Source organism: Haliotis asinina, chromosome 10 (assembly GCF_037392515.1).
Source record: "Haliotis asinina isolate JCU_RB_2024 chromosome 10, JCU_Hal_asi_v2, whole genome shotgun sequence".
In the NCBI taxonomy this organism is placed as follows: domain Eukaryota; kingdom Metazoa; phylum Mollusca; class Gastropoda; order Lepetellida; family Haliotidae; genus Haliotis; species Haliotis asinina.
In genome coordinates this window covers 35,845,964-35,859,429 of record NC_090289.1, presented here as the reverse complement: position 1 = coordinate 35,859,429, position 13,466 = coordinate 35,845,964, and the positions used below count along the sequence as shown (strand labels likewise).

Genomic DNA, 13,466 nt, shown 5'->3' with positions numbered 1-13,466 from the left:
AGTTTAGCGGTAATAACATAAACACGATGCCCCAATGTCGGTAATGCTTGAAGCAAGATCGGCCATTTTCGGAAATTTCTCGGCTCAGTTCCGTGATTTGTCAGTTGCGTCCTGAAACTCACACATCAGAAGATGCATTGCAAAAGAGCACCATGGAAGTTGTTTACGTCTGAACATCAGAAGCATCTGGGGGCATGACTTATGATGCTCTTTTTCAAAGATGGATGATTATGAAAATGAAAACAGTAGAAACTACAGACAAAACTCACCGAGACGGGTGTTCCTTCCAGTGACACCATGTTTTGATGTGTGAGTTTCAGAATGCAACCGACAAATCACGGAACTGAGCCGAGAAATCTCCAAAGATGGCCGATGTTGCATCAAGTATTACCGACATTAGGGCATCGTGTTTGTGTTATTACCGCTAAACTACCGATATCGCTGCAATTGTTTCACGAGTGGGCTGGGTTTGTTTACATTTGAGATGCAATTCCTTCAAATTTGCCGTAATTCCTTCCATTACTTAGGGGGACCTGATTTTGCTCTGAATGGATGCATCTTCAATTTCTTTCTTTTTTTCTCCTTTCATTTACTCTATACTATAATACTAAATCACTCTAAATTACAAGCCTTCTTCAGAACTTTTTCTGCCCAAAACACTGCTTGGTCCAAATCCTGTAATTTCCACTGGTTCTTGTCAGCCCTTTGCTCTAGGTCCTAGAGTTTGTCTGGTTTTAGCATGTCTTAGCTTACAGTTCCACTTTCTGTCATTGTTAGTAGCAATCAGTGCCAGTCCTGGCCTTCCTGGAGCATAGTTTCAATCCCTGTATGCTATTTGCTCTTGTGGTCAGTCTGGGGTCTAGGCTTAAAAGATATATTTTCAAAGCTAGCACTGGTGGTAAAGGTGTGGTTTGATGGGGAGGTGGAGGCTACTTTTTGGTTAAGATTTAGTTTGTACACATAATCTGTGCTCAAATATGTAAGTTTATCTAAGTGTGATTAATAGACATGTCTTTCAAAGCTAGCACTGGTGGTGAAGGCGTGGCTTGATGGGGAGGTGGAGGCCACTTTTTGGTTAAGATTTAGTTAGTATACTTAATTTGTGCTCTGAAATGTAAGTATATCTTAGTGGGCTTAAAAGATATATTTTTCAAAGCTGGCACTGGTGATGGAGGTATGGGTTGAAGGGGAGGTGGAAGCCACAGCTAGGTTAGACTTTCAGTCTGTATACAGTGGTTAATAAACTGAAAACCAGTAAATGAATTGCCAGTGTGGTGTATTTCTCTTGTGCTTTTCAAAACATCAGTAAAGTAGCATCATTCCAACTGGTAAATGAATGTTACTTTCTGTTCATTTATGCTTTGAAAAATGTGCATCTGTTTCAGAGAAATAGCTACTGATAAATACTAATATCTTGACTTTACCTTAGCACTTTTGATTTGTTGTGCCGTTCTTTACAACCATAATGTTTTCAGAGAAATATATGTTTTAAGTTTACATGGTGTTTTGTTGTCACTTGTACCAAAGGAAGTTTTAACCCAGATGACACCAGAAACGGGCTTCACACTTTGTATGCATGATGGATTTGCCCCTCGAAAACAAAATGGCGAAACATTTTGCGTCTCACTCTGCCGAATGTTGTTATTTAAAGATAAGCTAAATTAATAGATATTAAGAGTAATAAATTCATCACACAGTGTTTTGAAAGGGTGTATGAATCTGTAAGACCCTTTTAAACCTCATCACTCCATCTGTATCAATCGTCTGAAATATGTAAGGACCAGACAATCAAAAGATTTATGTTCTGAGCACCCCCAAATAAACAGTGCAAAGTCAACAATATCAAACTCAGAAATCACACAGACACATTGATATGTCCGAAAATTTAAGAAATACATGCAAGAACTCCTTTTGCCTCTCTCGGAGAAAATGTGCATGATTTGTGTTGTCTGTTTTTATCGGTTAGATAAATTAAAAAGCGAAAGTGAGTTGTGATTGGTTCGCTCATCTTCCCAGCGTATACACTTGACTGGATGAAAAGCCTGCCAAGGGAGGTAATATATTTATCGGGATGCATCCAGGGTATAGTGGAGACTTATCGGAATGTATACCCTGGAGGTATAGAGGATGGGAACTCCCCCTCATGTGTAGATCTCTAGGCAAGGCTTTTCATTGATTTAAACTTCCTGGACACCCATTGTGACCGGTAGGGAAAGAGTTGTGCAACACATAGTGGGTTAGTTCTGAAGAAACCATGAATCTATCACAAACATTAAGCAGGATGAATATGTTTGAGATTCTGAGACTACTTTCTTCACTGTAAGCTTTGCTTTTCATTAGGATCACCCATATATAGTATTTCTTGGTGATTTATTCAATTTACAAAGCCTGACCAGACTAAAAGAAGAGTTTTGTCCATGATGAGTAGGGCTGCTCAACTATGAAACACTGATCTGCTGGTCTATGGCAGCTAAACTGAATTTGGGAGAAATCCATAATTGGTTAGTCTTTGTTTAGTTGGTTGAACACCCAATTCACACACATGGTACTATAACTGACGTGGCCAGTTCTTGTTCAGGACAGTGTGAGGTTACAAGAAGTACTATCTTTTACTTTTCTTGGTGAGAATGAACAGGGGTTCTGAACATTTATCATGAGTGAGTGTAGGGAAATGTTATTTTATGCAGCAATTTACGGCATTACATCATAGCAGACAATATAAGACAAATCCTATCGGTGACAACTGTTATAGTGATATGGATGGAATGTTGCAGAAGTGAGTTAATTAGGAGATAAACATCATGTGTTGGCCAATTTCCAGTTGTTACTGAGTACTAGTATTTGAAGCACAGGAATAGATTTGGAACCGACGGTGTCAGCCTGAGGTTTCAAATGAAATATTCCTGGGCTTCAAATACTCAGTAACACCCGGTTATTGGCCAACACATGATATTTATCGGCATTGTGAACAAAAAATGAAACCAAAGGATTTTAATGTCTGTACTCGTTTACATCGAGTACGGGTAAAGCAGTGAAGTGTCATCAGCTGACTGTTTCAGCTGGTTCCCATGGTAGCATCTGGAACTGCACATTTGTGACGTCATTCTGACTTTACCTCACAATGACACAACAAAACAATTGTTTGCTATGTTACCATGTGTCAGTACCCAGCGAATAGTCTTGCAGTTTCCGGGAATCAAATCTGTTTGATCATGTTTGGTTTACAATTTCATTTGTAGTATTTCACTGATAATGTGTTCGACTACTTTCAGGGATATTCCTGTCTGATAATGATGGATGCTTCACAGATATTGTAAGCGATGAGAGTTGAAAACAGTCTGGGCAAAACAGGATTCAAATCTTTTGAGCCCAAATACTCTACTCTGGAATGTTTACTCAGCAAAAAATTGCGACACCTTGGACAAATGTGCCACCTATGCTCACACTAAAAACCCATGAAGGCAAACAAAACCCAAAACAGGTTTAAAACCACTCAACAGCACTACAAATACAAACAGGCAGCCCTGATTACATCAGCAGTACTATTATTGATCACAGTAGAAAGCTTAAAATCAGGTCACTGAAAAAAAAACACACCAGAGCACGAAGGTCACCGTGGAACATGTACAATATACATAAGTCTAACCACAGACTAGAGAATATAAAATTACAATAAGAGTTGAAAAGTTTTCATTAAGTGTGCTATGGGGCACTCGTGATGATGTGTGTTTTCTAAGTGAGTGAGTCTGCTTTAATGCCACTTCAAGCAATATTCCATCAATATCATGGCAGCGGACACTAAAAATGGACTTTACACATTGTACCCAAGTATAGAAACAAACCCAGGTCTTTGGCGGAATGAGTGAATGCGTTAACCAGTAGACTGCACCACCTCCCCACTGATATCTTGGTAGTGACATTCTCAGCAGTTGCTTATGTGGTATATTCTCCATCATTGTATACACATGCACAAAAGTGAAGCGCCACCCACTATTTTTGTGATCTGCTACTTTGGATGCTCAGTGGTAACTATCATAGCGTGATCTATCATTGTCATTGACATCAGTGGTTTCATTATGTTTGGTAGCTAAACGGGTGATGACGCTGTGATGACGACCCATTTGCCTTGCAATGGCCCTGCATGACATGCCAGCATATTTCATGCCTATCACCTGCCATCTTTCAGTGGTAGTTAACTTTCTCATCACCATAAACTGATTTTCTAACTCAAAGTGAAAGGAGAATGTCACTACAGACCGGTGAAACCAAGTGTGTGAAACTTGATTTTCAAGATTCAGATGGTAGGGAAATGGAGTTGCACGTGCAGAACGTTTTCCTTGTCATATCTTGACAATCTTGGGTACAAGAATCTATAGAAGGCAAATTCATTCATAAACATTTATAGTTTGTATTTCTGATCTTCAGTGGTGAAATCAAGACACTATGAAAATAGTGGTGCTTAACTTTTGTGCATGTGTATACAAGGACCCCAGCAACAAATATTCCAACAATCACATTGTAGAAAATGTTTATTAATACAAAATGTGGATGCTGCGATAACAAATATGTCCCATCCCATGACTTCAAAATATACATGTAAATATTATGTTCAACATTTCATGGTCTGAGACATTTGAAGTCTTACTGAGAACAAAGGGTAAATATACGCTAAAACACCACACTGTACACACTTTTAACCCTCTTTAAGGAGGTAATAACACTGTAACAATGGCATAAAATTAATAATCATTTACAAAAAGAAAATAACCATGACTTCACTTTGAAAATATATTATGCTTCTTTCGCTCATATATCCAGTCATCCAAACCAATAAGAATGCATTTTGGAAATTAACAAAACATAAAAAAACCCTAAAATTCTATGACTAATTATGAAAAAAGCTCTCTATGTCTATTTTTGATGCAATATTTGGCATACATGTATTATTCTATATTCAGTTTTCAATAATATTCAAAACACTACACAGCTATCATTTTCAGTGAAAATGTTTCAGTGTGTCCTTTTGAGTGAAGCAATCTTGGCCATGAAATGTGTACGAAAAGGAATATCCTACCATCTAGATCAGACTTTAGTTACAACTTAAACCAAAAACAACAATCACTATCACTATCACTGAACCATACTTAGAATAAATTATTATCTGCGTCAAAAACTTAAGCTACCCTTTAGAAGATGACATTCTACATGCTCCTTCAACAATGGTGCCAAGGTATGGTCCATCCTCTGTAATATAGGGTATTGTATTGCCATTCTTTTATGATTAATACCCCTGGACCATTTAATATATGTTTTTTACTAGTGGTGTTGGTCATTCATACTTAGTTTTCTATTTCTTCTTTTATTCAGCTTGTTTTAGCTGACAAGAATAATTCTGATCTTATGACTATTTATACCAATATTTAATCAGAATTTCACTTAATATGAATATATGAATAGGTACAGTTTATACAACATAAATAACAGGGATATATCCTGTTTAACTCAGAATAGACGGCAAAATTAAGAGATCTGAAGCCATTGGAACATCATGAATATCTTCATGTAGTCCATGAGTTGGTTTAACACAGCCTTTCAGCGTGACGTGGGAAGGAATTCCAAGGTGACATAGTGTAATGGTGGTGGCAAAGGAGCTCAGTGTAAAATGTCACCAATGAGACAAATACTAAAGACTAGACTGCAAACCAAATCTCATTTCTAGTGCTAGTTTCTACCATCTCATAAAAGCTTACGAACAAAACCACTGTATCTATCATTTGTATAGTCAAACAGAAAACAATATACATTCTTCAGTGAGAGGGGTTAGTTTTATGTTGCTTTCAGCAATATTCCAGCAATATCGCAGCAAGGGACACCAGAAATGGGGTTCACATATTGTACCCCTGTGGGAAATTGAACTGTTTTCTCATGACAAGCAAACACTTCAACCACAAGGCTACCCCACTGCTATTCTAAAATCTTGATATGACAGACACCACCACTGTACAGGATCTCCACAACAGCTTGAGATACTGAACGAGAGACAGCGCTAACTGGTATCTGTGGGTCAAACGGGAATGATCTGGGACCTACACCACTTTGACAAACCTACCAGAACCAGTAGAGAGCGAACAATCTTGATAATTATCTGCCCAGTAGCTTGGGTTCAAACAAACAAGATATTAAGAGCATATGTTAAGATACATTAAATTATTCAAACGTAATAACAGTCTGCTTATTTACTCCCATGGCTTCAGAAAAAGTTGATTCTTTAAAGTTTCAGCCTCTGTGAAACCATTTGTGTAAACCAGTATTACTCAGAAATAGAAAATCTCAAACAGCTCAACAAAAGCTTTGATTGTTGCTTTTGAGGAGGCATTCACACAATATCAGGTAAATATGGACAAAACGTGTTGGTTCACGGAACATGTAATTTCTTAATCAAAACTAATTTGTGTCAGATAATGAGGACATGATTGCATACCTCCTCTTGATGTTGCATTATGCTTCTTTTTTCCTGTGGGCATGTTTATTACATGAAGCCGCATTCCTTAAATAATATATCTCTGAATCTGATGTATAGAACACTTCAAGCCACAACAGTATTGCATAGTACTTCAAAACATATTGCATGATGATCAATTGCATAATGTCCAAATTGCACCATTAATCTACAATTAGTTGTTCTTAAGGCATCAATCATGTAACAAGGTGGTGTATAACATTCCATCATATCACACACACATTCACCACCATAGCACCAAGCAGCCATCCAATCAGATTCCAGTTCTTGTATGATTGATGCAATATTACCAGTTATTGGAACTGCCTTGTTGCATACCATTTCAAACATATCTGAGACTGAATGAATGAGCTGGTATGAGAATGACACATTTTTCAACTAATAGTATGAGTCATCCTCAACAAAATACAATTTTCCAGTATATTTAAATCATGTTCTCATTTTCATCAACTGATGGTACCAAGCTCACAACAAGTCAATAGTATGCTTAGTTAGTGGTTGGTTGGTTGGTTGTTTTATGCCACATGAAGCAACATTCCAGCTACATGGCTGTGGTCTGTAAAAATAGAGTCTGGACCAGACAATTCAGTGATCAACATGATACGCATCATTCTAAGCAACTGGGATACGATGTGTCAACCAAGTGAGCTAGACTGACAACCTGATCCCATAAGTCGCCTATAATGACAAGCATGGGTTACTGAATACCAATTTTAACCCGGATCGTTACAGTGAAGTTAGTCTTACATGACATGGAACTGTCACAGAATCAAAGATATGGTGGCAAAATAGTTTGCGTAATAGGGTGGAGATATACCTTAGATAGTTAAGGAAGGCTGTTAGGACTCTTAAGCGCTTCACTCACAAAACACACTCAGGACAAATACAATCGACCACACAAGACATCTGACATATTCACAGCCCTTTTCTCATCCAGACTGAATGTCCAGCCAATCATGTTCCTTTAATAATATGCTTCACAGAACAAATATTATATACTTGAATATTTACAGCAGAAAATTTCATTTTATCATACACAGCACAATTCTCAGCAAAACCTGGAAAAAAAAATCACATGCTTTACAACTCTTAAAGCACCCCAGGAAAAAAGCTGAGTTTGTGGTCAAGTAATGCCACCAGAAACTTGAAACAAATTTAGTTCTACACCTGCCATACCAATACTTTTGATGGATTTGTTTGTCGTTTAACACCATATTCACCAACATTGCCTCTATATGATGGTGACCAGAATATAATCATATCTGGACTAGCCAAACCTATGAATGACAAATGGTCAAGAATCTAAAGGGTATGATGATACACAAAAAAACTAGTTACATAGTCTGAACACTCAGTCAGGGAAGCGTTTCACAAAGCAATCATAGCACTACGACTATCGTATCTCCTATTCTTTAACACAGAGTTACAACAATCATAACGCTACGACTATTGTATTGCCTATACTTTAACACAGAGTTAAGACAATCATAGCACAGCGACTGTTATATCTCCAATACTTTAACATAGAGTTATGACAATCATTGGGCAAAACCATTTATGAAACAGGGCCCACTTTCACCATGATGATGAAAAGGTTTTCATGGACCTGTTATAACCCAAAACCCTATTAGTTTTTTTCATACACATTTTCTGTAGAAAACGACAATGAAAATTGGACCTATGTATAATTTAAACTGATCCTTAATCAGTATTTATAATAGCTGGGGAATACAATCAGAAATCCACAGCTCAAAAGTCAAACCTGGACAAAACATACAATCAGACCAATTTTGTTCACTGAGAATATGGAAATGCCATGTTGTCGAGGAAATGTCCCCATCAAAATCAAATCTGTTTGTGTATTTTCTTGTCATGCAGCATGTTCAGAGACCTATACTACTGGGTACTGATATAAGTCGTGGAACACTTTTCCCTGAAACATCTGTAATAAGGCAAGAGATGTACTGATGGAATGTTATTCTGCATTAATTAGACAAACAAAAGCAAACAAGTGCACTAAGTCTTGGTAATTGCTAAACATTTTCTAGACTAGTTCTAAAATTTAACATGCAATACTTCAACCAAATGGTGAAAATACATTTCCATCAAACAATTAGTTTTTAAAACATCAGGGTCATTCTTTGAGCAAACCTGACACACGCTAAACAACTGTCCTTACAAGAGTGCCCTGAAGCTTGCCTGAACCTGTCTGGAATATTTACAAATAGGGTTTCAAGTTCATTACAAAACTGGTATACAAGAACATGGGAACATAAAAAACATCATCAACAAATCAGCTGGGACAGTTATATCAATGACAAATTCCAAAAAAGCCAAACTTAGTTTCAACCACATATTTAGGATGTTCACAGTATAACACTAATATAGGCAAGTATGACAAATTCAGTATAGTGAAAGAACAAAAAATCTTGTGGTCAAGGTTTTGAAACAGTTTTGGTGAATCATATGTATAATGTTTCAGCATTGTAGGTCATGTGGTCTGGGAGACATTTTGGAAAGTTTTACAATGCAGTTTGACAGACAATACACCATGAATGAATGAATGGTCAAATTAGGTCAGCACAAAATTTACTTTTATCTGTGAGAAAATAAGAAATTGGTAAGCTTTTTAGAATCATTACTTGCTTGAGCAGCATATGACAACATTAAGTGAATGAGATAAAACTGCCATCAGCATTAGTCTAGCAAAGATCCGAGCACATTCCTTTACAGGTCACTTCAGAATTATCTTTTCATGAACCAATCTAGCCTCTCAGCAAGCAGCTTCTGGGAATTTAGTGGGGAAATGAGAGACAGACACTTTCTGTCATGAGTAGGTCATACAGACCAGGGCTGACTTGCATGAAGTGATCTTAGCGCTACAATGATTGTAACTCCCATTCTTCAACATAGGCTTAAGATAGTCTTAGCGCTAAGACTGCCTTGAGCCCAGTACTATCTTTCTCCAGATCTGGTAAGCTACCCTGTTATTGAACAGATGAAAGGTAATTCCGAATTGACCACCCATAACAAAGGGATTTTGTCATAGCATTGTTTCAAGGTAGATTTGACCTTAAGGTGGAAATCAATAACCAATTACATTCTGACACTTTTTGGCTTTTCTTTTTTAGAAAGAAAGTTAATTTCACGGAAACATAAATTTGCCTGAGGTAAACATACTATTGCTAACTGCAATTGGAGAAACAAGCTGTCTGGAAATTGTTGAAATGTTGAAATGGAAATATAATATATTAATTACTAAGTAAAATAGATGTAATCTGAAATAGGAAAATTAACATATTTCTGTTTTTCCAGCAGTAGTATACATACTTCAAATACAAGGTATTTTCAAAATGTACAATGGCATTGGGTAAATCAGGTTTAAACAGTTTCAGATAGTAGGTCCTTCACAATAAAATAACAAACAAGTACCAAGATAGCCTCTTTGAATAAATAACACCCAAGACCTTGCATCATTGTTATTAGTGAAAGCTACAATAAATGTACTGCTTCTCATGTCATTGTGCCGAGCGGTTGCTTACAAGGTCAAGGTCAACTAAAGGTTAGTCAAGATAAAAGTAGATTTTGAATTTGCGTAATGCCTGAAGCACAGGTAAGAATTTTGAGCTCTGAGATGCACATACGTTATCTACTAGTGGACACAGATGTGTTCACAGGGTGCAAACATATAGCAAGTGTCATCAATGTTCTGAAAGGTGTGCCTAGTGTTCATTTGGGATGTTATAATGATTCACCAATATATCACTGCATCTTTCCTTTTCAGATGGTGGGATAAGAGATACACACTTACATAAACTAATTCACAGTGTCATCCTGTATCTAGTCATATTTTATTGAAGTAATGTTTCCTGTACAGTACTAAAAGAAGAAATGGAATGACTTTGTTGGCAAAATGGGATCCTACCTACATCTTTATAACAATTCTATCATTATAAATCTGTGCTAGATCTACATCATACAATGTACATACCAGTAAGACTTAAATTCTGTAATTTTCGACTATTTTCAAAGCCAAAATATACAGGAAGTTTGAAGCCTTTTCCACAGTTTATGCCCCATGAAATATAGAAATTCTTACAGTACCACTGCAAATGAAATGTCAAATATACTCTATTGTGAACAAAGTATTGTAAGTGTCATATAAGAACACGGTGACATCCCATGAGTACATGCTGATGGTGCCGAACCTGCATATACGTTCATGAAACACAGTTGACAGCATGGAAAGTGTATCATCCATCATGGACCTAAATGATGATCTGACACTTTCTTACTCATTGCTGACCCAAAATAAGCTTTTCTCTGTGTGCTGGTTGAGTTTGAAACTATTTTGAATATAATAACCGATGGTGAAGGATGATTATATCTACCTCCAAGTTGTATATCTTGTGACTGAGTTAACACCATGCAGGAGACTGACTACGTAGATAACCAGGGTGTAGATAACCAAATGTACCACACCAGTAAATATTGAGGCAACAGTTTGAATGAGGTATACAATAAGCAATGAGCTTCAGCACTGAGGTGGGGGTAACTTTGACGTAAGCATAACAATTGGCAAAAAGGTCATAATGACCTGACATGTCATCTTGACCTCAAGAGTAATATTGAAGTCACACAACCAGCTATGTATCACAAACGCTGAACTATACACTGTCAGATGAGCAAAATTGAAAACATTCTCCATTTTTGTCACAAAATATCTTGCTCTTTCCCAATCACTAGTTAATCTGTGGAGAAATACTTGAAACTTGTTCAGTTTTCACGTATCACAATGCAAGCTGCATCAGTGCGGCTGTGGTTATCTTGACAGAGCTTTGTCAATCACATCTCTCTGCTTCCCAATCTGATCATCAATTTCAATGCTAACTTATAAGGATAATCCTCAACAAAAGGGACGTCCACTGTTCATTCCACATCAAATCATGGGAGCAGACTTGTGGAGAGTCTCATTACAAAGCTATGATATGGCATCAGAAATAGCTGGCCTTGTAATGTTCAGATAGAGCAAAAGAGAAGCCAAGGGAGGTATTCTTTTCTTTGAACTAGACATTTTGACAAGAATAGTAAAATTTTAGCAATCAGGAAACATTCAGTGCAATAACTGAATCAGTTTCATTTACATCTTGGCACTCATAATGCAATTAATTGTAACCAAGTGTAACCAAGGACGTGCTCCAGGGGAAGGTTTGAGGATGTGTCGAGACAGACACACTAACACATCCATGATGCTGTAAACTGATTTGTGACCAGATTATTTCAACCCTGTTGATTGCATGTCAGTCTCAGAATCCTTTTCAAACAATTTGATTTGCTTGTTACAAAAATATAATCATTTTGCATATTAGAAATTGATCTTAACTGATACAGTTAGTCTGCACATTTGACATTAACTGCTGACATTTTGTAACTACGGGCAAACAAGGACAAGTTGAGCCCTGACCTGACAATTGACCTGTATTGGCATGTATGAGGGCCGCCCACTGGCGCCTGCCATTATCAGTGAAAGGGCCCCAAGTTGTCCATGATCAAGTGTGATCACAAGAGTATTATTAGCAAGGCATCAAGGCATGTGCACCTTTGTGTGGAATCAATAATCATTGTCATGCACTGCATGTGCACAAGCCTACATCTGATCTCCCTTTCACAAACCACATGGGTTTCCTCATTGCCATGGACCATCTACTTCTCACATCCGCATTCTCTGTTCCGGTCCAACTTATCCTTCTTTGCCAGTACTCTCATGCTTATCAGCAGGGATCACTAGCACTTCCACATTCCCCGTTTCTTGTCTATTGTATCACAAATTGTTGAAAGGCACCATCTTGTCCTTCAGTCATGCATTTGGGCCAGTTTGACCATAAGAAAGTTGATGAGACCAGCTTGTTTGGAGCGGATTTTAGTAACAGTTTTGGGTGAGATTCGACCAGTTTTCCCTTCTGGCCTTGTAACGTGGATCTCCAGCAGAGAATACTCCTGGACATGCTTCCATTCAATCTCGGAGTACTTGTACGACTGGAGCATTGACTGGGGAGAAAGACATAGCAGGATTAAACACAGAAGACACAGTCAGCAATATCCCCCGCACTACCTAGAATTTCAGACGAAGTCAAACTTGTTGCCATGGTAACGCCAAAAATACTTTATTCAGAATTCCCAAACTGTCAAAAGGCACCAGTACACCACTAGACCAATTTATGTGTCAAGTTTGGTGAAGAAATATTGAATGGTTTTAGAGTTCTGTTCCGGAAAAGATAAATGTGCACAGACGGACGGACCGATGGATGCGGTGCATTTAATATCCATCGCAAAGCATTTTACGGGGAATAACAAACTGATCTATTGAAGCACAAAAACAATAGCACTATGCACTGTAGCTCATCTTGATATGTAGTCAACAATTTACAACATCCACAGCCACTGAAAACAGGTTTCTGTCCGTGCTGATTTAGTAACATTTTGGTTGGTTTGTTGTTTAACACGACACATCTCATTATTACAACTATATGGTGACGATCTGTAAATAAGCATACCTGGACCAAACAATCCAGTGATCTACAGCATGAATGTTGATGTATACAATTTGGATGAGATAACATGATCCTGTTGGTCACTTCTTACGACAAGGAAGTACGATTTCAAGTAACAGTTATCCAAAATATTTCTGATTTGAAGAAAGTTTTTCACTAACACTCAATATCTACAAAATAGACAAACAATAGCTGTCATGCAACCATGTTGAAATCCTTTTCAAACTACTCGAGCAAGTTAAATTGATGAGAACAAGCAACAATTAAGCACCAGACAATATTGGCGACTTTCAAGAAAATTCATTCACTCATACTAGCCAGTTCTCTCAAGAACATGACACTGCACAGGACAAGTGTTCTTTGGCGAATTTCCATCCAGTTCCATTGGCCTTTAA

General features: G+C 37.5%; 2 protein-coding genes across 2 annotated transcripts in view; one reads left to right on the top strand and one right to left on the bottom strand.

Moving 5' to 3' along the window:
- LOC137297648 (mannose-1-phosphate guanyltransferase alpha-A-like) overlaps positions 1-13,466 on the top strand; it is a 510,132-nt gene that overhangs the window by 189,132 nt on the left and 307,534 nt on the right. The window lies entirely within an intron of this gene.
- The window catches only part of LOC137297647 (krev interaction trapped protein 1-like), a 31,030-nt gene continuing 22,080 nt past the window's right edge, over positions 4,517-13,466 (bottom strand). Inside the window, exon 17 of the mRNA XM_067829547.1 lies at positions 4,517-12,568. Coding sequence (XP_067685648.1) covers positions 12,374-12,568 — 195 coding nt within the window. The 3' untranslated portion in view covers positions 4,517-12,373. The remainder of the gene's footprint in view (positions 12,569-13,466) is intronic.